Source organism: Trichoderma atroviride, chromosome 6, assembly GCF_020647795.1.
Source record: "Trichoderma atroviride chromosome 6, complete sequence".
NCBI lineage: Eukaryota > Fungi > Ascomycota > Sordariomycetes > Hypocreales > Hypocreaceae > Trichoderma > Trichoderma atroviride.
This window is the reverse complement of record NC_089405.1, coordinates 3,875,280-3,899,252: the sequence shown is the minus strand read 5'-3', so window position 1 is coordinate 3,899,252 and position 23,973 is coordinate 3,875,280. Positions and strand designations below refer to the sequence as shown.

General features: G+C 48.1%; 10 protein-coding genes across 10 annotated transcripts; 6 read left to right on the top strand and 4 right to left on the bottom strand.

Annotated features, from left to right (window-relative positions):
* Window positions 1-5: 5 nt before the first annotated feature.
* TrAtP1_011918 (uncharacterized protein) lies at window positions 6-410 on the top strand (the record flags this gene model as incomplete). The annotated part of the gene is made up of 1 exon (XM_066115309.1): window positions 6-410. The coding sequence occupies one exon, from the start codon at window positions 6-8 to the stop codon at window positions 408-410; it is 405 nt and encodes a 134-aa protein (XP_065971407.1).
* A 2,247-nt stretch (window positions 411-2,657) lies between these two features.
* TrAtP1_011917 (uncharacterized protein) lies at window positions 2,658-4,484 on the top strand. The gene is made up of 2 exons (XM_014084944.2): window positions 2,658-4,210; window positions 4,277-4,484. Exons 1-2 carry the CDS (start codon window positions 2,843-2,845, stop codon window positions 4,334-4,336), a joined length of 1,428 nt encoding a protein of 475 aa, XP_013940419.1. The 5' UTR covers window positions 2,658-2,842; the 3' UTR covers window positions 4,337-4,484.
* Window positions 4,485-7,142: 2,658 nt separating this feature from the next.
* On the top strand, window positions 7,143-8,966 carry TrAtP1_011916 (uncharacterized protein). Its single transcript, XM_014083278.2, has 2 exons — window positions 7,143-7,847; window positions 7,904-8,966. The coding sequence occupies exons 1-2, from the start codon at window positions 7,641-7,643 to the stop codon at window positions 8,777-8,779; spliced, it is 1,083 nt and encodes a 360-aa protein (XP_013938753.1). The 5' UTR covers window positions 7,143-7,640; the 3' UTR covers window positions 8,780-8,966.
* A 1,179-nt stretch (window positions 8,967-10,145) lies between these two features.
* TrAtP1_011914 (uncharacterized protein) lies at window positions 10,146-14,033 on the bottom strand. The gene is made up of 2 exons (XM_066115307.1): window positions 13,150-14,033; window positions 10,146-13,060 (listed from the first exon to the last, which is right to left on the bottom strand). Exons 1-2 carry the CDS (start codon window positions 13,681-13,683, stop codon window positions 11,657-11,659), a joined length of 1,938 nt encoding a protein of 645 aa, XP_065971405.1. The 5' UTR covers window positions 13,684-14,033; the 3' UTR covers window positions 10,146-11,656.
* TrAtP1_011915 (uncharacterized protein) lies at window positions 10,309-11,625 on the top strand (the record flags this gene model as incomplete). Its single annotated transcript, XM_066115308.1, has 1 exon — window positions 10,309-11,625. The coding sequence occupies one exon, from the start codon at window positions 10,309-10,311 to the stop codon at window positions 11,623-11,625; it is 1,317 nt and encodes a 438-aa protein (XP_065971406.1).
* A 318-nt stretch (window positions 14,034-14,351) lies between the features above and the next one.
* Window positions 14,352-15,088, bottom strand: TrAtP1_011913 (uncharacterized protein). Its single transcript, XM_066115306.1, has one exon. It carries the CDS (start codon window positions 14,875-14,877, stop codon window positions 14,449-14,451), a length of 429 nt encoding a protein of 142 aa, XP_065971404.1. The 5' UTR covers window positions 14,878-15,088; the 3' UTR covers window positions 14,352-14,448.
* Window positions 15,089-16,924: 1,836 nt separating this feature from the next.
* On the bottom strand, window positions 16,925-17,599 carry TrAtP1_011912 (uncharacterized protein; the record flags this gene model as incomplete). The annotated part of the gene is made up of 1 exon (XM_014084939.1): window positions 16,925-17,599. One exon carries the CDS (start codon window positions 17,597-17,599, stop codon window positions 16,925-16,927), a length of 675 nt encoding a protein of 224 aa, XP_013940414.1.
* Window positions 17,600-18,091: 492 nt separating this feature from the next.
* TrAtP1_011911 (uncharacterized protein) lies at window positions 18,092-19,145 on the bottom strand. Its single transcript, XM_014084938.2, has 3 exons — window positions 18,661-19,145; window positions 18,500-18,582; window positions 18,092-18,421 (listed from the first exon to the last, which is right to left on the bottom strand). Exons 1-3 carry the CDS (start codon window positions 18,837-18,839, stop codon window positions 18,144-18,146), a joined length of 540 nt encoding a protein of 179 aa, XP_013940413.1. The 5' UTR covers window positions 18,840-19,145; the 3' UTR covers window positions 18,092-18,143.
* Window positions 19,146-22,287: 3,142 nt separating this feature from the next.
* Window positions 22,288-23,697, top strand: TrAtP1_011910 (uncharacterized protein; the record flags this gene model as incomplete). Its single annotated transcript, XM_014084937.2, has 3 exons — window positions 22,288-23,226; window positions 23,288-23,413; window positions 23,476-23,697. 3 exons carry the CDS (start codon window positions 22,288-22,290, stop codon window positions 23,695-23,697), a joined length of 1,287 nt encoding a protein of 428 aa, XP_013940412.2.
* A 70-nt stretch (window positions 23,698-23,767) lies between these two features.
* Window positions 23,768-23,941, top strand: TrAtP1_011909 (uncharacterized protein; the record flags this gene model as incomplete). Its single annotated transcript, XM_066115305.1, has 1 exon — window positions 23,768-23,941. One exon carries the CDS (start codon window positions 23,768-23,770, stop codon window positions 23,939-23,941), a length of 174 nt encoding a protein of 57 aa, XP_065971403.1.
* Between the last annotated feature and the right edge of the window lie 32 nt (window positions 23,942-23,973).

Genomic DNA, 23,973 nt, shown 5'->3' with positions numbered 1-23,973 from the left:
TCTTGATGGTTCAGCAAAGCGACGGCTTACAGCGGCAGGGGGCAGCATATGTCACGGTGCTGGGCCGTGATGCTACGATAGGCCAGGGCATCTCGGGGCCTGTGCTCGATATGGGCGAATTGGCAGACATGGGACGGCGGCTGATGAAGACTGGAGCGTGCGACTGGGCGCCCAATGGCAAGAATGATGGCGGAATTAGGCGGCCTCGAGGGTTTCCCGCTGTTCCGCATCGCCCGCCCTTGCGCTGGGATGGAGGGAGGAGACGCGCGCTGCATGCACGAATTACAAAACATGAAGACCGCCACACCATATACTGTACTGTAGATCAGAGATGCAGGACGGGCACGGCAGTTGCTGGGCGGGCGCCTGTCAGCGACTCGACATGGCTTGAGCTGCTTGAAGCATTCTAAAAGAGTAAAAACAAATGCTGATTCATCTGCGAATAGCAACATGAACAGATTACGGCACAGTAATGGTAATCCAAAGCCCATGGTTGGAATAGCTCCGTTAGGCAGCTTTCGAGAAGGCGCGTGGAAGTGATCGCCGGCAGTAGCGTCGCCGCGCTAAGCCGCAAGGGGTAACTGGAGTGAGGCGCGCTACTGCAAGTGACTTTGGTGAGAAAAAAGTCGAGATCGCTGCCAAAGTGGCTGAAGATGGATGGGTTTGCACAGCGGCTCGGCCCCCGTAAGGTTCGCTACAAGGCCCCCGGGGTAGTGCTAGACCTGCTAGACCTGCTAGACCTGCTGGAAGCAGAGCGCTAGGCGAAGTCGCCTCAGGCCACCACTGGCGCGAGTCGCTGGTGCCTGCTAGCGGCCCTGCCAAGGTCTGCGGCATGTACCTGCGCGGACAATTTGGCCTCCGTTCCCACCGCAGCTGCCAGGCCGGTACAAGGCCAGACCGCGAGGCTTGCGCAAGGCACCAACTTGGCGGCCGGCACTCAGTGCCGCAAGGTGGTGTGCAGAAGGTCCTGCCGACGACTAAATCCGTTCCGCTCGGCAGTGTCAAAATGGAACGAATTTTTTTCCCCCGAAACGAGCCAGAAGAGCCAGAAGCAACTCTGTCGACGCCACACGCGACACATTACTCGCATTGATCAACCCGCACGAATACTGTACAGGGCGAAACGAAAAACCAGAGTCAGACCCCCAGCAGCTTTGGTCCCTGGGTGGCCAAGCAGACCGGGTTTGTGCCACGCAGCTCGCCATTATCAGACTCGACGAGACCCTCACTTACTGGATACTGTCCGTGTCCGGGCACTCATACGAGAATCTCGCTTGGTCACAGCGTTCGCCTCCCTCGACGAGGCATTATTCGAGCAAAACCCGGTCTCTTGACACATCGAAACTGGCCCTGAGTCGCAGCGGGCTCCATCTCGCAGAGTCGCAGCGCACGCACAGTGGACGGTCAGAGGCCCCGGTGGACCTGCGATGGAACCTTCAGTGGGCTGCGTCAGTGGCTTCGGTGGGCCGCGGTGGGCCGTCTAGGGCAGGGGGCCCGCTATTACGGCGTCCTCTCAGCGGGCTGGGAACCGCAAGCGTCCTATCACAATGACGTTTGCGGGCTGCCAGCAAGAATGCGACGAGCAACGCAGCGCAACGGAGAGAAAATCTTGTCTTGGTCCACGGTCCACTTGGCAGAAACGAACCTTCGCTTCCAAGTCAGTCGCTCTTTGCGCTCGTCAGGGTTCGGGTCCGCATGGATCCGGCTGGCACGGCAGGGTCTTGCTGCCCTTGAGATCAGGGCAATGGGCGAGATTCACCTCTCACGATGGCTTCTTTTACGTACAAGATTGCGGAGAAGCGTCTTCTGACAGTCCATTGTCGTTTTGCGGGGGGTCTGGGGTAGGTCCCCAAAGCAGGAAATGGAAATATAGGGGACCGCGATGATGCAAGCAGTCCATGTACAAGTATGCAGTCGAGTCGGCATCGACAAGCTGAGAGGAGCTGAGCCGGACTGAGGCTGGACCGTGTGTCTGTGCCTGCTGCAGACCAAGGAGCTCTGCATATCATGGCCGGAGCGCGAGTTGGGCAAGAAGAGGGTCTGGCAGTCTAGATTGTCCGCCCATTGCAAACGCTCAGAATGGGCTCGCGGTTTCTCTCTTATCTATGGGGAATTCAGTGCTTGCAACACCGAACCTCGGAGCACCAGCCGGGCCTGGAATGATGGCAGCGCCTCTCGTTGAACGGGCAATCAATCGAATCGTACGAGAAACCGAACTCTGTGCGAGATCCGGTGGCCGGAGGATCTTGGAGACTCTGGCTAGCAGCGCAGTCTAAGAGGAGCCTATCTCGACGCCGGGAACCCTTGATACGCCCACGCCGTCCGTGGCGCTGCTGCTCCGACACCACGGCCACCCCGGTTTCGCCTCTTCTGGCGCTGCTCGCTCCAATGCAGCCTTTGGCAACTCTATGGCAGGAGCTTATTCGACGATTGCTGCTTGGCTGCTTGCCCTTGCTCCAGTTTCGGCCCTTTGTGGACTGGGCTGGCCATTGATAACGAGCCCTTAGCAACCTGGATGTGGACAAAAAAGGGCACGTAATGGATGAGTGACTGAGGATCGGCCTAGATCTGCACAAACCACCTGGGCTGGCTATTAAACTTCCTCGTCCGCCTCCACCTCCGCACTTTTTCATCTCGCTTCCTCTCTCTTCTCTCATCCTCAAGATAACGGACGGATTCGGCCTATATAGACCTGGGCATCGTCTGTTTCCCCTCCCTTGAGACAGAGTGTCAGCTTGAACTTCATTTCTTGCTCCTTTCTTTCTTACAGTATACCTGATACCCAATCACTGTCTTTACTCAAACTCTCATCTGCATCTTTGATACCCCCCACACATCCATCATGTCTGACACATCCATCTCCCCGTCGGGGTCTGAGAAGGACCGCCGCTACGATGACAAGAAGAACCCTACCTCCAACCTGTTCGACGATGCTCCCATCGCCGGCGAGACAAGCGATGAGTTCCGCGAGGATGTTGAGCGCGCCAAGGCCCAAGAGGGCGAGCAGAAGTTTCACCGTCTGGGATGGAGGCGTCTGACCGTTGTGCTCATCGTCGAGGCCATTGCCCTCGGCAGTCTGTCTCTGCCCAGTGCCTTTGCGACTCTCGGCATGGTTGCCGGTGTTATCTGCTCCGTTGGTCTTGGTTTCCTCGCCATCTACACAAGTGACCTTGTCGGCATGGTCAAGATCAAGTTTCCCGAGGTTGCCCACTACGCTGATGCTGGTAGACTGGTTGCTGGTCGCTTTGGATACGAGCTGGTGGGAGCCATGTTTGCCCTGCAACTGATTCTGCTTGTTGGTTCTCACTGCCTGACCGGTACCATTGCTTTCCTCAACATTACAGACAACGCCATCTGCTCCCTCGTCTTTGGTGTCATCTCTGCCATCATCCTCTTCGTCTTGGCCCTCCCTCCGTCCTTTACTGAGCTCGCCATTCTTGGTTACATCGACTTCGTCTCCATCATCCTTGCTATTGGTATCACCATGATTGCCACTGGTATCAAGGCCAACCAGTCCGCCGGTGGACTGTCTGCTGTTGACTGGTCGCCGTGGCCCAAGGAGGACCTGTCCTTTGCCGACGCCTTCATCGCCATTACCAACATTGTCTTCGCCTACAGCTTTTCCATCTGCCAGTTCTCCTTCATGGACGAGATGCACACCCCCACCGATTACAAAAAGTCCATCTGGGCTCTTGGCCTCATCGAGATTGCCATCTACACCATCACCGGTGGTGTTATCTACGCCTTTGTCGGAGTCGACGTCAAGTCTCCCGCTCTGCTCTCTGGCGGCCACCTCATCTCCAAGATTGCCTTTGGTATCGGTCTGCCCGTCATCTTCATTTCCGGATCCATCAACGGCACTGTCGTCGGACGCTTCATCCACGGTCGCGTTTACAAGAACTCCGTTATCCGATATGTCAACACCACCATGGGATGGGTTACATGGACTGTGCTCATCGCCATAATCACTCTCGTCGCTTGGATCATTGCCGAGGCCATTCCCTTCTTCTCGGATCTTCTGTCCATTTCATCGTCGCTCTTCATCTCCGGCTTCACCTACTACTTCCCCGCCATTTTCTGGTTCGTGCTGCTCAAGGAGGGAAGCGTCTGGGAGCGCAAGAACCTGGTCCACTTCGCCCTGAGCAGTCTTTCTATGGTTGTCGGACTTGTTGTGCTGGTTTGCGGAACATACGCCAGTGTTGTTGATATTGTAAGTGTTGATCCTCTCTTGTTGACATTTTTGCGCCACCGATCAAAGACTAATTCATGGCTACAGAATAACCAATACAAGGCCAAGACTGTCCGTGGTCCTTTCACTTGCGCGCCTCTTGCTTAAATGAAGATTTGTTTGCATGGCGTTACTTTTATGAATCTGTATATTTTATGAAGACATGTATTTTTTTTTTTTTTTTTTCCTGTATGATGATTTCCATAGAGTAGAGTTACAATGGCTATAGCGCTTCTACTTGTTTACCATATCCGGGCCTCTGTAATCCACGCTTATAATTACGCTTATCTTCTGAAGTTTTAATCTATTCCGCGTAATCAAGGTCTAGAATCTCATTCTTCAGACGGCCTTTTCGTTGTGATTTTAACCTTTTGACGCTACCCCGTGTTTTCATGGCACAAAATGCCCGCAAGTTAATCGTACCGATGATACCCGCGGGTGGATATGAGCGGATCCCAGATCTCACACTCCCTAGATTGTAACGCTCAACTCCATCTTGCGCCCAGTTTAAGCAAAATGCGGAGGCTTATTAAGAGATAAGCGATGTGTCGTGCATGTATCGTTATCACGGGAAAAATAACATCGTGTAAGTGGTGGTGGTGGTGGTGGTGGTTGTGGTGATATTAAGCGGCCACACTTACGGGATGGCGTTGAAACATTTTTTTGTGGCGTCGAGCTAGTTGAATTGACTTTGTGCTCGACCATTGTCTACAATGCTTGGCAGGTCTAGAACAGGGAGAAGGCAATAGGGCTGAGAGGGGTTGATGGAAACGTTTCTGCACGGCTACCATGATGGACTTTGTGTGTCAGTTATACGCTTTCAGTGCGTGAGGATTATACAGTAAAGTACTCCGTAATGGGCTGGTATATTAGTGGGGAGAAATTAACCTTCGACAAGGTCGAAATATTCTGACAGGAACTTCTCAATTGGTCCTGGTTGCGGATTTTTTATAAGGTGTATACTGGATAATGCTGCTAAGACAATGCTAAGGCCAGTGAGAATGCTAAAGTCAACACATGCCTTGCCAGCAAAAGAGCCTAGCCCACTCAAGATAGAGCCTGCAATTGAGCAGAGGATCCATGTGGAAAAAGGCAATCTTTTCGTTCCTTTGGTAATACACCTGTCCATATTTTTCCAAGAGTAGGCTGATGAAGCTAAAAAGTAAAGGGTAATAAGTAGAAATAGGCCGCAAATGATCCGAAGAGATATTTAGGTTAGTAAAAATAGTCGAGTTTTAGTTGACGGTACAGTTGCTAGACAAAGTAAAGGACGTACTACGGAAGCGCTGATTACTATATCGCTGTTTCTATTTATTGAAGGTTTTGTACAATCGTTGGTTACTACAGCTATAGATACTGTTTCGTTGTGAATCATGAAAGGTTCCATTGAAGGCTGTTGATTATTCCTCTGGAGTGTTAAAGTGACTTTGAGTTCAACGTTGGCAATAGCAAAAAGCTTTTAATTGTATCGTTCAGCCATACCTTGCGTGGAGTTGGGCGTTACAATTTCCCAAGAATTTACGCAACATTTTGAGGCTCGTGGTACTGGATCTGTGCTTGTAGTTGATTAGCAGCCTGTTGTTAATGTGATCGTCCGAATAGTTGTCCGTATAACTGTCAATATGGTTGTCGACGTGGCTGTCAACGTGGGTGTTGGGCCGCATGTCGCTGAAGAAGTGCTAGAGGTTGTTATTGTAGTAGTACTAGAAATTGTCGTTGTACTAGAAGCTGTTGCACTAAAAGCTGTCGTTGTAATAAAAAAAAGGATATTATTTCCTCAATTGATTTACTTATAAAATAAAAAATTAAATAATTTTTATATATCCTTCAGACCTGTTACACCCTGATCACTCATGTCTTCGCATTAGTTAGTAGACGGTATGTACTCAGGAATTATTATAGACTGATAAACTAATCAGATGAAGATCACGGTTTATAGGCAACCCTGTTGGATTACAACGGTGAGCCATCGTTAGCCTATGCATCATGATCCACCCATAATCCAGATAAAACAACTTCTGTAACAACCTGTTATACCGTTAAGCCATGGGCAAAATATTAGGCCAATAATTACTATTGTAGCAATTATTGTAACAGAGCCAGCTGCTTATAGGGGATTCTATCTGTTACAGGGAACCACGTTGTAACACTTACCACATAGGACCTTTCATTACGCTCATGAAATAGAAGCTTAACTATAGCATTTATACAGGATCTGCTATAGAAAACAATCTCGGCACAAAAAGAATGTAATAAGCCTTAGATTTTCTTTGATCCACAATAACCCTTATTAGAGATGACCCTTTACATCATACACAAAAGATTAAAGCAATAGTTAAGAATTAGCAATCTTTTACAGGTAATATACTTTGTACCATGTACAGTTGATGCTCTATTAAAACTATTCATGTACTTATGAGCCAAGTCTTGAACTAATTACCCAGAAATTCTTTACTTTTGTAAACGAACTTTTGTCTGTTGCCGCAGACTATAATTTCGTTGTATCTCCTAGTTGAAACTAGCGCCACAGTCGGATATTCCGTAAAAATTACTCAGCAACTGAAACTCATTGCCGCTCCAATGAACTGCAGTAGCGTTTTGCAGTTACATGGGCTGCTCTTTACTTGCTACCATCCTGCGGAACAAGCCGTGAGGAAAAGGGGGTGATGACCTACGTTATACAACAGTTCAGGGGCCGGTTCCGGAAACGTCGATAGAACTATACTTGGGTGGGAACTCCCTCGGTCCAAGACCGAGCAATTGGTATATTTCCTATCGCATTCCAAAAATTGGCTGGGGGGACTCCTGTTTGCTAACTGTAGCAAGCTAGCTGGGCACTATTACTGGTAAATAACGGGGCAATTTCGATCAGATAGCGGCAAAACCCACCGGCTAATGTTTTAAGCAAGTACGGTACTACAGCCTTACCTGATACTTCAGCAGCTAGTTTATCAACTGCTTTACTACGGGGTGGTGGAGTCGAACGGGTGGTTCAACATGTGATTTCGAATACGATTCTCAGATTAAGTATCGGAGATTGTGGCAGTGCCGTCCTTTTATCTCGGGATGGACTATTATTTTACATCTTTTGAACATTCGGCTGTAAAGGCCGAAACAACAGGAATGTGGTGGGTTTTCTAGAATTCTTCGATTTCCCCCCTACTTTAGGAGTGTTCTAGTCTATTCGCACGATACGGTGTGCTCGATGCAAGGATGTCCTTACACGTGAAATAATTCTTATAAAGAGTGTCGGCCGTCGCGTGCCTTCAGACTTGAATATTTCGCAGAGCTCTATCGAATCTTCCATCGAAACTCTGACATTCATTTTTAACTGAGACACTCATTTACAATTGTGACGTTCTTTACGACCGTGACACTCAACACTCATTTACATCTTGGAATATTCGCCATCATGCCTTCCTTTGGATTCTTCCTCGCCATGTTGGTAGCTACGGCTGCTGCAAAGCCTGTGTCTATTGATCCCCGAGCAAGCTGCACCTTCACCGACGCTGCAACGGCAATCAAACAGAAGACGTCTTGCAGTACTATCACTTTGAATGGTGTTGCTGTTCCGGCTGGACAGACTCTGGATCTGACTGGCCTCAAAGACAATACCAATGTATGAATGTCATATTACTCTTGTGTCGGTTGCTAAAGGTCTAACTCGAAATTTAGGTCATCTTTGCCGGAAAGACCACCTTTGGTTACAAGGAATGGGATGGCCCTCTCATTTCAATCTCTGGCAAGGGGATTCAGGTCCAGGGTGCCTCTGGACACACTATTGACTGTGCTGGCCAACGATGGTGGGACGGTAAAGGTTCAAACGGCGGAAAGACAAAGCCCAAGTTTTTCAGTGCTCATAAACTCACAAACTCCAACATCAAGTCGCTCAATGTCTTGAATACACCAGTTCAAGCTTTTAGCATCAATTCGGTGACTGATCTCGGCTTGTACAATATCAACATGGACAACTCTCTCGGCGACACCGAGGGCGGCCACAACACGGATGCATTCGACGTTGGCTCTTCGACCGGCGTGTACATTTCCGGAGCTATAGTAAAGAACCAGGACGACTGCTTGGCTATCAACTCCGGTACCAACATTACTTTTACTGGCGGTAACTGCTCCGGTGGACATGGCCTGTCCATCGGGTCGGTTGGTGGCCGAAGCGACAACACGGTTAAAACTGTTCGCATTCTGGACTCAAAGATATCCAACTCGCAAAACGGCGTTCGTATCAAGACAGTTTCTGGAGCGACTGGTTCTGTTTCTGATATCGTCTACGACAACATCTCCTTGTCCAACATTGGATCCTATGGTATTGTAATTGAGCAGGATTATAAAAATGGTGGGCCAACTGGCACGCCTACTGCTGGCGTTCCCATCACTGGTCTTACTGTTAATAAAGTCGTCGGCACAGTTCAGAAAAGTGGCATAAATGCATACATTCTATGCGCTGCTTGTTCCAACTGGACCTGGACCAATAATGCAGTTACCGGAGGCACGAAGACTAAGACAAACAAGGGCATTCCCAAGGGAGTTTCTATTTAGAGGCTTCATTTGCCTTTCTCTTCTCTTTCTTTCTTATATACATATATATATATGTGTGTGTGTGTGTGTGTATAGCTTTTGATGGCATACGAGGTCATTTTAATATAGCTAAATACGACTGTAAAAGTCGGCTCATTGCACTTATATTAGCATTAAATACCTAATTATGATATGCTCTCGTTTTATCACTTCCTATCATCCACTGCCACGTTACGGCGCTTGAACCATTGTATGGGATGGATAAGCGCAGTAAAGGTTTCTCCAGTGAGAGTGCTTGAACTTTCCTAGAGAGGAAACAATTTATAGTGCTAGTTCCAGCCATTTTCTTACCCTGGCATCTCGACTGACCCACTTCGTGGCTGTTGTCTGCTCCCCGGGTGGACCCATCTCCGATTTGCCCTCTTGACAATGTTCTATAAAGATGTAGAGATGCAATTGTTAGAGCAGTAGAAGCTCGCTCTTCGAAGGCGGCAGGGACGTAGATAACGTAAGTGACCCAAGAAAGGCCGTGAAGACCATATTATGTATTATCATTATGCCAATTATATAGAGGTGTAAACCGCTCTCTAAGTATGTCATTTAAACCACTTATGGCTAGAAACAACAGAGCGGAGGGATTTGATCCCTGGGACAAAGCCCTTTACTTCTTATTTCACCTCTTCTCAACTTATATAGCAGCTTGGGTGAAATTATCCGATCCGATGCATGGCTGAAACTATAGATTGCCTTTACAAAGTTGCGGCAGCCGGATTCATACCTGTAGTGATTTGAGGCATCCTTCTTGAAGAAAGTCTATCTTATAAAAGTAAGATTATAGAAAATGACTAGTTGACAAAAATCCAATTGAACCAGCTGAAGGCAAGGATGAAGAGTAATACGAAGCCAATCGTCCACACCCCTTTGCTAATTGGGTAAAGCCGATTGGCATACGCAGGAAGAACTATCTGCACTTTTCGCAGATTGCAGAATCTATATTTCGAAACGCAGCCAAGGAACTCGCACTATTAAAGTTTCAACGCGTACACATTCATTTCATTTCCGGATGCCTCATTGCATGTGGTAGAATTGAAACCGGGGAAATTTGACATGGCGTACTGTTATCGCCACAATACATCCACCAGTTTAGTATCCGTAACTGTCTTCCAAATTTTCTTCCTCTCTTTCCATTGCAAATTGTTTAGATATAGCCATTCCATTCATTGCAATCACAAAGGCCATGTATTTAGCTGGAAAAAAAGGTATTCGCATTTACGAAGATTTGGAGTCCTACACTACAGAACTTACTGTAGACAGGCTACATGTTCGCAGAAACCCCACTTCACATCCCTCGGCAATTTAGAAAAAGGCGCCGTCCATGTTCTGTAATAGCCTACTTAACATCAGCCAGTACATACGACCAGCGCGGATATCTTAAATGCTAAATGTTATGTTAAATATTAAACTTGCTAATTAAGATATTATTGGTCCTATATTGACCCAATACCAACCTCAGCACTGCTTCTTCCAGCCGCACGCTGCATCTCGTTAAAATGTCGCTTTTGTACTCAAGGTTTGCCAGCCGCAAAGTCGCCCAAAAACACTTGAGATCATCCTACACATATCCCCATCGAATACTTGCATTAAAGCCTGATAATTCTCATTTGAAATCGAGCTCTCAATCTTCTCAATGGCGAAGTTTAGCTACCACACGAAGTAAAAGCCTACCTTTGGACGGTGTTACGGTAGTCTCTTTAGAGCAAGCCATCGCAGCGCCCTTTTGTACTCGCCAGCTGGCTGACTTGGGAGCTCGAGTCATAAAGGTCGAACGTCCTGAAGTTGGCGATTTCGCAAGGGGTTACGATACGCGTGTCAATGGAATGGCATCGCACTTTGTATGGACTAATCGTTCCAAGGAAAGCCTTGCACTCGACCTGAAAAACCCGTGCGACTTGCAGGCTTTGAAGAAAATCCTCTTCAAGGCGGATGTCATGGTACAAAATTTGGCACCAGGCGCAGCAGAGAGATTGGGCCTCTCGCACGAGGAGCTTCAGAAGACGAACCCAGGCATTATCGTGTGCGACATCTCTGGTTATGGATCACATGGGCCATATCGTGATAAGAAAGCCTACGATTTGTTGGTGCAGAGCGAAGCAGGTATGCTCGCCGTAACAGGCACTGAGGCAGAGCCAAGCAAAACGGGCATATCCATAGCTGATATAGCGGCTGGGATGTATGCCTACTCCAATATCCTGGCAGCATTGCTGGAGCGTGGGAAGACTGGAAGAGGCCGTCGAATTGACATTTCAATGCTAGAGAGTATGGCTGAATGGATGAGCTTTCCCATGTATTATGCGTTCGACGGACAACCGGGCCCCAGCCGAGCAGGAGCATCTCATGCGACCATTTATCCGTATGGGCCATTCGAAACAGGCGCCGATGGAGCTTCCGTTATGATGGGCGTGCAAAACGAACGCGAATGGGCCATCCTATGCCGAGATGTACTGGAAGATGCGAGTTTGGAAACAAATGAGCGGTTTGCAAACAACTCACTCAGAAGCCGGAACCGAGCAGAATTGAAGAAGATTATTACGGATCGTTTCTCTAAGCTTTCTGCAGACGAGGCTATCGCAAAGTTGGACAAGGCGGGTATTGCAAATGCCAACATGAATGATATGCAAGGCGTATGGAAGCATCCCCAGCTTCAAGCGCGGAATCGTTGGATCGAAGTAGAAACGCCCAGTGGCGTTGTGCCTGGGCTACTGCCCCCTGGTATAGACGATATCTCACAGGTCAATGTTGCAGAGGTTCCAGCTGTAGGACAGCACAATGAGGCGATATTTGCCGAATTTGGTGTCTCTGAAGAATAGCAGATAATAATAGTGATTAGTATACTGTGATTTACATACACGCCACCGATGAGTGCGGCAGTCCATGATCTGGCATGCCATCCATTTCTGACAGCATGGCGAGAATGTGTGTCAACGTCCGGTAGCCAGAACGAAGGCAAATGGATCTGTCCTTGTCTCTGCCCCATATCTCAGTGCACGTCTCCAACGTCTCGCGGATCGTCTGTCGAGGCGGTATGGCGAATCCATTGGCAAGTGGCGCGTCTCTCTGTAATAAATAAAGACTGGCTGTCAGTGCCGCGGCGAAGTAGTCAAGTTTGTATAGACGGCCTAATATATCCTGATGGACGGAATCACCACGGTGCTCGCAGAGATCTCGATGATGAACCAGTATGGCTAGACTGCACTCGAGAGAAGCCCAGTAACAGATGGGATATAATACCGGAGCATTGGGAAGCAGAGCATGGCAGCGGTGGAGTACCATCAGGACACGGCGAAAGAAGATGTCCAGGATGGCACGCAAAGGGTCGCTGCACTCGGGGTGATCCATAGCGGCAGCCATCAGCCGTCTGATGGTTGCATTGTAACCCAGTATTTCCTCGTATGGTACTTTTGTACCGGAATTGACCCTCGCAATGATTTTGCATATTGTTGGAAACGCATCGCTTACCGATATCCATGGGCCAACTCCCTCGACATGAGACAACGAAGCACCCTGTATATCTGCTCCCTCCAATATATCGTCCGAGGAGAGGAGAGTTGGCATACCGGTAACTGCTGCTGTTTGTATGCAAAGATAGACTATCGTAATCCACAAGATACGGCCAGATTGCCATTCAGAGTAAGTCACTGCGTTTGTCTCGGCAGGAGTTGAAGTCGGCGGCTTGTGAAGACCTATACAAACAGCGAGGCGAACAATCATACCCAACAGTGTCCAGCTTGCGTCATAAGACCAACATGTGCCGTTGGCCAGCTGTTTGACGACAACAATGAGACACAGGGTCCGCATCACCGACATGCTTGGCCGGACCAAGAATGCCGTTTTGGCCAGACAGGCTTCGGCCGCCAGGCAAAACTCGACAATTAACCTTGCATCTCGAGTCACTGTGAAGCTTCCAAGCGCCAAAACCATGAGATATGATGATAGCCAGGAGACATCAACCTGCGTCGGGTCCTCCCAGAAACAACTGATCTCGTCAGCGAAGAGAGCAGGGTCGATGATGGGATGCACGGGCTGGTACAAGGCAAGGTAGCCATCGACAAACGACTTGCAGTCTTCTCCATGGCTGTGAATGAGGCTGTAGACTTTATCGAGAGAGGAATATTTGGTCGCGCCCGGACTGTTGAAGGGGAAGTTGCAAGGAAGAGCAATGTCGAGATGACAGTCAGCATGAAGCACTGTCAAGTGATGGCCGTGCACAAATTCATGTCCAATATTGCGGGCGGAAGCCTCGATCTATAGCAGTTGTAGGGCCAACCATTGTTAGCGAATTCCGCCCTTCAATCATATGATGCTTTAAATCTCATGGAATCGAAACTTCTTACCCGTGACACAAGCGTTTTCCAATGAGTCGCGCCCCGACGTCTCGTATGCCACGATGTGTAAATGTGTTTGGGATCCTCATGTGCCGCTGCGCATAGAGCATCTTGACCTGCATCGCTAGCTGAAGGATCACTCTCAACTCTATGCGTATACGTGCATTGTTGCCCCCAGCCAGAGCTTCGACATCGCGAGCATGGCAGCTTTTTGTCGCAGCGGACTTTAAGTCGATGGCATCGCGTGCAGGAGAGATGTGCGCGATTCCTTCTCTTCACTGTTTTGAGGATTTGCTGAGCGGTGACGATATCAGACGAGGGTGCAGATTCATCGCTTGGAGATGATTGCTCCGAGCTTGAGCGCGTAGGATTCCTAATTGTGAGATGGTCTGCTTTCGCAACTGGTTGTGGCGATTGCTCATGGAGAAATGAACAACTGACTTCGGCCAGAACGCATCTTTCGCATGCGAGTTTGATTCTGTCGCAGCGGAGCTTTAGGAGGCGGCATCGACTGCACGTCTTGATCTGTCTGATATTGGGCATTTGAGAGTCGCCGTCAATGCCAGCGATTGCATGCGGCGTGTAGAGACGCTAAGAAATGAAAACGATTTAATCTCTAAACAATGACGAATCGAATATTTGCAATGGATTATTTGATGCTGGTTGCGCGTTCGTTTGGATGCGGTCGTTGTAGGATCCGAGATTTAGTTGTCGAGTCTGCTTAGAAGCTGTGCACAGCCTGGCTTCGGAGGATGCTCGGATTTAACTCTTAGACGCAAAGTTCAGTGATTCTGAGATGCGCCAATAGAAACAATCTTGAGCACCATTCAAATAAAAGATTAAACTCCCCTGATGATAAATCCGAAGTTGCCTCGAGCTGAATTCGCAATGAGAGGCTCTGTTGGATAAGTGGAGTTCAATGTTGTATCCTGCTCGGCCGAGGATACCACCCGCTAAACACCGACTTACTATAGACGCTAACAATGCTTTTTGTCCCAAGTCACTAAAGAGGGATGAATCAATTGGCGAAATTTAAAGAATAGACCCTGTATCTGATCTAGTGATGGGGATTATTTTGCTCGGGATTCAATGCCGCCTTGAACTCTAACCAGATGCAAGGTAGCTAATAACGGAGAAATGAACTGTTAATTTGGATTGGTGATGGCGGCGCTAAACTGCTAGATTGGATGGGGGTTTATTCGGTTTCTTATGAGATGTAAATGAATGATGATATTGAATAGTGTGTGATAAGATAGGTATAGACTCGTGTAGAAACTAAATACTTCTTATTTAGAGTACATTGGCCATTCAGGAAATGTTAAACATCGCACGCACGTTCGCTGGTAAATTGGCAATAAACTCGGCTTCTTGGCCTGGGGGACCCAAGATTTGTCCATATTCCGCCATTCTGGGGATATCGCAAAGGTAAACCCAAAACTTTGACTCCGAAACTCCAGTCACTTGGCTACCCTCCTTGACTATGCGTTCAATAATTCGCGTCTTTTGCTCCTCTGAGCGGCCGGCCCTCACATCGCCACGGATCCAAATTTGGTCGACGGTTACTGGTTCCGCGTTCAGAAATTGCTGGGTGGGTTCAACATCTTGGAACACGACCTGGCATAGATAAAAGGGAATGTTGGAATCTTCGCAGTGGGTAGCGGTGATAACTCGAGCCAGCGCCTGTTTTGCCTCTGGCGACAGGGCATTTTTCGAAGCCGTTACGACGTATGTTGGCATTGTGAAGTTCGGAGATTGGCTTTATAAAATTGCTGATGGTAGACTGCTATTTGATGTATAGGTAATTGTTTCTGGGTGATGAAATCTGTGATGAAGTAATTTAACATGACAGCGATCACCGCTTTTATATATTTCCATTTGCTTTATTGAGTTCTAAACGCAGTTCCGCAAGGCGAATGTGTTGTAAAATTGATTCCAAATCGAAGGTTTTAGTAAACTACGCCTCCAATTAGACCTTAATAATATATGCCCATCTCTGTGGTTGGAGAAATGCCAAACTGCAGCGTTTAGGTTAGTATGACATCGGGTTGTTCCGCACTTCATCGAAACCGAGGCTATTGAGCTCGGCGCAACGGAAGGGCACAAATGCTACTTGTAAGTAGGCAGAAAGCGACAAAATGGCAATGAAGGCGTGTGTCGATCACGATGAGAATGCCTCGAGTAATGGCGTTGAAGATATTTCGAATATTACAAATAGACAGACTGACAGTATTTCTCTGTTACCGCGGAAAGAGGTTTTCCAACAGCCGTGTCAGAGCAGTAATTTTTAAATTATTTAACTAACCGAAATAGCTAGTTTTTAATATTAATAAAAAATACTTTCGAATTTATTAATCATTAATATTTGTTTTGGCATATGTAATGTATTGCTTAGGAAAAGTTCTTGACCTACTCACTAACATAAAACTTGAAAACATTGAACTTGTTATACGTTCTGTCTTAAAAGTTTTCCCTACCAGCTTCGCTATTATTGTATCGCCAAGTCATTCATTGTGAGGGATCACGATGAATAGAGGATCACGAACTAGAGCAAAGCGAATGAAACAAACACAACAACCAAAGGCACTGACGCTCAGGGAGCAGAGAAGTGACTGTGACTGAAAACTGTGATGATGAAGAGAAGAACTACGCTATTAGTGACAAGCAGAGGAGGGAACCATAAGGCGTGCCGCAGTGGGTCACGTGACATCCATGACCCTCCGACCGACAACTCAGAGCGATTCTTTGCCTATATCAATATTTTCCATCTTGTCCAGGAGCTGATTATATGGTGCATTTATGTCGGAATATACAATTACGAGCACCTCACGTAGATATGCTCCTGTAGCCAGTCCGTCATGTTGAAACTGGATAAAAACGAGGGATCCACCATCGCGGGAGAAGTTGCCAGTGTCTCTTGAATGTCCGCATAATTGCGACTCGACACAAGCCATTTCAATCGAGAAGATGAAGCTGAGCTTTGCGTTATAACTTTAACAAATTGTACCAAATATGAGACACACTCATCCAGTGCATCGATAATGAAGATTGGCTCCTTTAGACAGTCATCTCTGAGCATCTGCTCAAATATCCGAGAAAGAACGACCCAAGAATTGGTCCCTTCAAAAGCAGATTTTCCAGATTTGTCAAATTCGTGTCTCAGGTAAACGATGAGATAGGGTTGCTGTGAGACTATCATATGCAGCAATCCTCGTAGTATCGCCGCAGCATTGTTGAGGCGAATATCTGTTGCTTGACAGAGAAAATAATAGATTTCGCGTCCAATTTTTCTCGGTTTCAACTCATTTATAATGCCACATAGCAGCATAGTCTTTCCTTTGCCGGGATCGCCCTTGACCCAAAGTAAGCGAATACCAGGGACTTCAAGCCACTGTACGAACTCGTCACTTTTCGTGATCCAGATATACGCATCCCGAAGCAGTCCCCCCTTTGTCTCCCCAATACGAATCTTATCATCCTCAGGGTTTGTAATAAACAAGGCATTCAAACAGGCTTTATTCTCCTGAAGCTTGAGAACTGCGGTGGGTGATTTATTGGTTTGGGGGTAACGCTCAACTAAAGCTCTTGCAGCCGACGCATCAGCTGCAGCTGCAAATTTTGCTATTCTGCCCAGCATTTCGTCTTGTGGCCGTCTCCATAATCGCTCACGCATTTAACGATGATGCAGGGCAATTCGTCTCAGACTCTAGAACCCTTCATCTCAAAGGCGATGATATTGTGCTTCTGAGCTAGGGAGTCGCGATGAGGGTCGGGTCTAAACGCCGTGTCACCGGATCCAAAGCGTCCAAGAAAGATGTGTGGGATTCGCAGACATGGAATTCTCGTCATTCTCTAGCTTATTCTTCTGGCGTAGGCGAGTTCGGGTTTTCATAGATTTGAGTTCGCAGCCAGTCTGCTCGCAGTTCAAATCCACTGACTGGTCACATACCGCATAGGAATCCTCATCCGGGTTGTAGCCGGCACACACGCATTGTGACGAGTTGTAATGCCTGTAGCGATAGGTTAGCTCGAAGAGAATATCGTGGGCAGAGCCGGGGTACATGTAAGTTGTGGCCTTGTGCCTCTGCCGATACTTTAGCTCTGACGCATGGTCCTGAATCTGCTGTAGAAAAAACGCAACCTTGCCCTCCAAAAGCTCATATCCCCTTTCGGGTTTAATATTTGTAGTAAAACTTCGCATGTTTTTGTTTGCATGCCCATGCATCTTCTCTATAGTGTTCTTTGACTGAGTGCCAAGATCATACTCGATGACTGTTTCACTGATGACTACATCGCCAAGCAGTAGTTCTTCTCCCTTTGCATCAGGAATGCCCTCGCATATTCCCGCAAGAAGAAGGAGTTTAATGGAATTGTAGCTTGATCGAAGACTGGCTGTTGCACTTGCTGCGGGTGCTCTGCCAGAGCTGCAGAGGAGCACCACAACAACATTAAAATGTCCCATGCAGATGGGCACATGCTTTGACTGATTCGGCCAAGAGCTCTCCCCATGTGTCAAGTTTGTAGCAGCAAAGGCTTCCTAGGAGGAGAAGATAGTATTTGATTTAATGATATAACGATGTCGATATACCTGATACCTGACACCCTGAACATACATGTAACTCTGGGTCGCCAAGCAAGGCCAATCTTGAGGACTGCTCTTTTGGAGACTAGTGGAATCTCGTCTCGAGTAACTAAAACTTCATGATATTGTGAAAAGCGACTCTTGTTAGTAATAACATGCGTATAGTTGAAGTCACAATGCCAGAGGACGTCAAGTTTCCATAAGTGGAAGAATCCCGTTAGAACCAGCCACTTTCTAGAAGTGAATGTTGCATGCATGGATACTAAATCATTATTTAAGATGTATGGTAAATGAAGGTTTCAGAAGAAGGACAAGCACAATTAAATAGTAATGCAACAAACACTGCAGATGAGGATACTGTCGCAAGAGATTGATGGAAATGGAATTGAATATAAAGGTACCGCCTGAGCATCTATGTAAAACCCTAAGAAGAGCGAGCAAATAGAGTAAAATCCAGAGGTAGCTTCTCGCCCATCCAGATGGCCCGCTGCGAGTGGTCGCGGTATTCATTCTCGGACGATGGCACTCCCTCCTCTGCAATCGTGTTGGGGTGGATAAGAGCCGAGAGGGGCCCCCGCCAAACGGCTAGCCAAGCAATAAAGGCGCCGAACTGAGCAGGAGTAAAGACGTTGACTTCAAACATGGCCACCGGGTGTGGGCCGATTGGCCGATCCCAAAAGGTGTAGATTCTCAGCTCCGGGACTTTGGACGGTACATTCGGTTAGTACGGTTATTGAGTAAAAATGCATCGTATTGTAGTATGGCAGTCTAGTAACTTACACTCTCTTCGGATGCGTTCCCATAGCTCGCGTGCATATTTGGTTTGCTCCTTGTTTTGCTGGAAATAGTAGATGTGGATATCACTTGTTGGTTATAAATCAGCGGTTGATCACCAATGATCCGAGCATCGCAGTACGGAAAGCGAATGATGGGAAACTCACAAGCCTCCTCTTCGGCCGTTATCCAATGGCTCAGTGAAGGTATTATAGGCCTCGCTCAGGCCCTCACGTTTGGGATTTACATAGCTCTTTCCATCTTCATTTCTCTCGTCTGAGAGCGGGGGAGCATTCTCAAAGCCAGCCAGTGGCGAAGTATACTTGTATTTCAACGGATTGGCCATTGCTAATGTTGAAGCTCGTTGCAAAACTAAAGAACAGCTGATGGATGGGAATAGATCTGCTGCGATGCAATTGGTGTCGTTGGAAGCTTTGTGAGGAGCTAGATGGCGTGCTTAGCTGCCGCAAAGTGAAAGTGCACTTCGGAGCACGGCGTAATACCGAATACGCGGGTAGTATCGGGCTCACTGAACACGCTCGATCGTGGGTATAGAGTTGATAGTCGACAGGTATTGCTTAATGTTCTGGATTCAAGAGTATATGAATCGGCGATTGGAAACCGTATTGAGGACTGACTTATACCTTTTCCACAAGGCCGCGGTATGATCAGCTTTATATACAAGTCATTCTACCAAAATCCCTGCCGTTGAGCCTCTAAGTCAGAGTGTTGTTATAAATCAGCATCGGTATACGTATGACCAAAATTGTGGCGTTCCCATTATCTGTGTCATGATTTACTGAGGGATTGTTATTAATCAACAGAGATTGATAACTGAGATCTTGTCTTATCAATCTCATTGCTCCTCAATGACAGAACGAACGAGATTACTGCTGCTGGTGATCCCACTTTAGCGCTCTGGCCTAAGTGGGATGGGCGAGACGCTCGTTAGTAATGACGGGATGACTAATTGGAATCTTTGCTGAGATTGAGTTGAATTGTCTTAGGCGCCGGTTAAGAAACTGCGAAAGGGTGCGAATTGCTCTGTTCTTCATTTTTACAAGACTTCTTCGCTGCATATTTACATGCGTATTACCTCCAGTAAGATGTGCGTTAAACTGGCCTTTCTCAATGGTTAGATCACGAATCCTAGGCATGGCGATAGAAAATGCGACTTTGCCATGCGCTTCCTTATTTTGGCTTTCATGCAGCAGAGAGGATGTCCATCTCTCTCAAATATTTGCTATGGAATTAGTCCTAGATACATGGAAATATAGCCAGTGTGCATTTTGGCGGATTTTAAATTTTAAGCATTTTGGGCTTTAGACATTTTACCATATATTATAAACGTATTCAAGCAATAATGAGAATCATACCCCGAATACCGAAAGACGAACGGGCGCAAACACATATTTAGGCCTATGGAGTTAGTGATCTTGTGGCTATACGAGCCCACCATTCGCAGCAATACAGCTACCGAGACACAAGCCGTGGCCGTCGCTTAATACATATACCTAGGCTGATTAGGAACTTACAAGGTAGCCTAGCGGACGGAATGTCACCGAGTGATGTAAAGCAAAGTGCCGCAAAGGCTGGTTGGCGAGACGTACGACATACCAAGATGTTATCCACTTGCAGGTGAATTAGAGATCATAGTCAATGCTCCGTTGAGGTATCTGTACTCCTACGAACAGAAGAGATAGCTCAGGCACGTTTTCATCTATTACAGCACAATGGCCTTCAGCATGCTTTATGGCGACTATATGGCATGACTAGCTAAGCATTAAGGTAGTGGACCCGGGAATGTTATCCCATTTCTTGGGGATGGCATTTGGGGCACACCGGATGCTTGCCGCATCCGCAAAAACGTGGCAATAAACAGATAGACAGACATATACGCTCTGCCTTGGACTTTGCAGGTGTCAAATTTCGGAAATTTTAGTATTTCTGGGGAAGTGCATCGTTAAACTAGTTTTGCATGCGAGCTAGATGCTAGAAAGTTAAGAACGGGATACTGAGACAGGCGTGCTTGTTCCAGAAACGAGAAAAAACGTTTCTGTTCCTGGATACGCAGGTTCAGGGAATGTCGACAAGTCACAAGTTACAGGGACAATGCTGAAGACCGTCACGGGGAGGCTCCGCGATTGCCAATATTTCGGCTATTGCGTTAAAAATTCTTCATTTGCCGGACGCCAGCGAGTCAGCTGAATAGCCGCGTCCAAGCTCTCGCTTGTAGCAGCTAATATTTTAGCGCATGGAGATTAGGAAGCAGCATTAGCCGTTACAAGGTCAAGGTTAATGGATTGTGGCCATTCATCTGGTGATAATTCACCTAATTCAGTGGAGATATTGGCCTAGCATAATAGGCTAAATGGGCAAATGCGGAGAGTCCATAGTTGGTATATACATGACCCTTTTCTCGTTTGCGAGTCAACGGGTTTGTTGCCAAAACTTTGGTCCAGAGACGCTCAGCTCCATCGCCGGCATTCCATCGGCGAAATGGCGACCATGACGCCAGTGCCGGCTTTCCGACCAAGCTAGGAACTGCATCCGCGGCTCTGGTTTGCTCTTAGTGGCAGGGATCCATGACCAAGTCAGCGTGGGGGGTTGTGATGCTCCCCAAATGAGGACCTTGGACCGACTCATCACCAATCATGCGGAGGGAACCAGCACACATGGCCCGACTCGCTCGCTTCTTAGCCGACAACAGGCGAAGACTGAGGACAGTGGTTCGAGTCTGTTTGCCGTTGGCAGCTGTCCGCGTAGCCTTCGAAAGCCTGTCTTTATAGAGTAGGCAAGATATCTGGCTTACAGGTAACACGGGGAAAACATCCGGGGAAATAAGAAGGATCATCAAAGCTGGTCGGAATAAATGTGGGCTACTGACTCAATAACCGTTTCTACACGTATTTTCTAGTGCGGAGAAGACAGCACAGAACGCCTCATACACCTGATGGCGTCGGTGTGCCATCCGGTCTCCAACTTTTTTCTCTCCTTGTTTACTGTCCCCCGCCTAAGGGAAAAAAAAGTTGGCACTCGTAAAAGAAAGTGACAAGGGTGATCTGCAATCTAGAAGGCAGAGAAGAGAAAAGGGCAGAAAAGGCGTCCCCACATGGGGCGGCGGCTCTTGTGGTTTGGAGAGAAAATGCCGCCAAAAGTGGCGTTATCCCCATTCGACGAAATTTCTATACTTTGCGTGATCTATAGAATGAAGAGAGAAGAAAAATTGCATCGTATGTTGGCTGTAAATAAACGTAATAAGAAATTAGAGTAGAAGAAAAAACTTCTCTAGCATCTCCATCAGCTCTTCCAATTCCCAGGGCACCGCCAATAGCTGCCGACCTTGACTCAGCTTCCCTTGACGACTCCACCATCGTGATGCATCCAGTCAATCGTTTCTCGCAAGACAGGCTGGGGGGGATCCCCTTTCTGGATGGCCTAAGCTTGAACTAGGCTGCCTGAAAACGGGGATCTCTTCTCCATGTCTCTCCATACCTCCATACCGCCGGGGAAAAGTTTGGGGAGAACAAGGACCATCGGCTCTCAGTTTAAGCGGGGGTTGGGGTTTGGATACAACGCTGCTGCTTGTCTAGATCGCTGTCTGGCCATGTACTCCCCTTGTCCGGGCCGGCCATGTGACACTATGAAGAAGCAACTGTGCTACTTCGAGTACATACGGCATGTGTCTGTCTGTCTTATAAAAGACACTTCCCGCGTTGCATTTCACAGGGACCTACTGGCCGTCTAGGAGTCGTCGTTTTGATACCCCCAAAGCTCGTTGCCGCACGCTCACAATGACGGACGATATTTCCCGGGCCAACGAGCCGGCCTTCGACGCCGAGAAGCAGAACATCCAGAGTCTCGAGCACATGGCGTCCAATGACTTCCCCGTGCCTCACCCAGCGGCCGGCATGGACCCTGCGCGGCGAGCCCAGGTCGAGAAGAGCCTCAAGCGCAAGCTGGATTTGCGATGCTCGCTCTTCATCCTCATCTACATCATGAACTACCTGGACCGCAATAACATTGGTGCCGCCCGTCTCAAGGGCCTGCAAAAGGACCTCAACCTCAACGACACGCAGTATGCGACGTGTCTCAGCATTCTCTATGTCGGATACATTCTCATGCAGGTCCCCTCCAACATGTTCATCAACCGCATCCAGCGCCCGTCTCTGTACATTGCCTGCGCCATGACTGTCTGGGGTCTCATCTCAACCCTGTCCGGCATTGCAAAGGACTTCAAGGACTTGGTCGTCATTCGATTCTTCCTGGGCTTCGTCGAGGCTGCTTTCTTGCCCGGCGCCCTGCTTATTCTGTCCAAGTGGTACACTCGCCGCGAGCTGACCACCCGCAACGCTCTCCTTTTCTGCGGTAACCTCATCTCCAACGCCTTCTCGTCGCTTGTTGCCGCCGGAGTCTTGTCCAACATGCAAGGCGTTTTGGGCCATGCCGCGTGGCGATGGCTGTTCTTCATCGAGGGCGCTGCTACCATGTTCATTGCCATTTCAGCAGCCTTCATCCTGCCTGACCTGCCCACCAATGCGCGTGGCTTCACTGAGGAGGAGAAGCAGGTTGCCCAGCTCCGTATGCTTGAGGATGTTGGTGAGGCAGACACCGATTCCAGCGGACAGGGCGCTTTCGACGGTCTCATCATGTGCGGCAAGGACATCAAGGTGTACCTCATGATGCTTACACTGACTGCCTATGTCGTTGGTCTTTCTTTCAACGCCTTTTTCGTAAGTCCATCTCAATTTCGCGCCTGACAGCTACATGAAGACATGCTAACCATTTCCACAGCCAACCTTGACTGGTACCCTCGGCTTCGCCTATGTTCCCACCCTTCTCATGAGCGCCCCTCCTTGGGTCTTTGCCTGTCTCATCTCCCTCGTTATTTCGTGGAATGCCGATCGTACGCAGGAAAAGGTGAGTCGCAATTATTTCATACACCTATGCATGCATTTTGAGTCTAACATCCATCTTTTCAGTTCTTCCACATCATCTCTCCCATCATCATGGGCGTCATCGGTTTCGTCATCTCCATGTCCACCCTCAACACCGCCGCTCGATACTTTGCCCTCTTCCTCCAAGCCGGTTCCTACGCCGGATTCATCGTCTTTTACAGCTGGATCAGCTCCTCGTTCCCCCCGTCCTCCAGCCAAGCGTGCCGTTGCCATTGCCATGGTCAACGCTTTCAGCCAGCTTGGTAACGTGGCTGGTTCATACGTCTGGGCCTTGCCTGAGAACGGATACCGTAAGAGTTATGGTATCGTTCTGTCAATGTTTGGCGTCACCATCTTTGGCTGCTTCTTGTTCAGAATGATCCTCCAGAACCTGAACAAGAAGCTTGAGGCCACTGAGGTCGCCGTAGATTCGGAGAAGACTACACAGACCGAGCTTGAGGATCTGGATGAAGCTTTGAGGATGAGGAAGGGATTCCGCTACCTCGTATAAGTTGCACGAGACGGACGGTATACATCATGATA

Bases quoted from the DNA above. Each gene is read 5' to 3' on its own strand.
- TrAtP1_011917 (XM_014084944.2), top strand. From the start codon at position 2,843: ATGTCTGACACATCCATCTCCCCGTCGGGGTCTGAGAAGGACCGCCGC. The intron at 4,211-4,276 runs GTAAGTGTTGAT...TCATGGCTACAG, and splicing joins ACGCCAGTGTTGTTGATATT to AATAACCAATACAAGGCCAA.
- TrAtP1_011911 (XM_014084938.2), bottom strand. From the start codon at position 18,839: ATGGCCAATCCGTTGAAATACAAGTATACTTCGCCACTGGCTGGCTTT. The intron at 18,583-18,660 runs GTGAGTTTCCCA...ATAACCAACAAG, and splicing joins AACGGCCGAAGAGGAGGCTT to TGATATCCACATCTACTATT. The intron at 18,422-18,499 runs GTAAGTTACTAG...TACCGTCCAAAG, and splicing joins GGAACGCATCCGAAGAGAGT to TCCCGGAGCTGAGAATCTAC.
- TrAtP1_011913 (XM_066115306.1), bottom strand. From the start codon at position 14,877: ATGCCAACATACGTCGTAACGGCTTCGAAAAATGCCCTGTCGCCAGAG.
- TrAtP1_011916 (XM_014083278.2), top strand. From the start codon at position 7,641: ATGCCTTCCTTTGGATTCTTCCTCGCCATGTTGGTAGCTACGGCTGCT. The intron at 7,848-7,903 runs GTATGAATGTCA...CTCGAAATTTAG, and splicing joins GCCTCAAAGACAATACCAAT to GTCATCTTTGCCGGAAAGAC.
- TrAtP1_011914 (XM_066115307.1), bottom strand. From the start codon at position 13,683: ATGCCCAATATCAGACAGATCAAGACGTGCAGTCGATGCCGCCTCCTA. The intron at 13,061-13,149 runs GTAAGAAGTTTC...CAACTGCTATAG, and splicing joins GGAAAACGCTTGTGTCACGG to ATCGAGGCTTCCGCCCGCAA.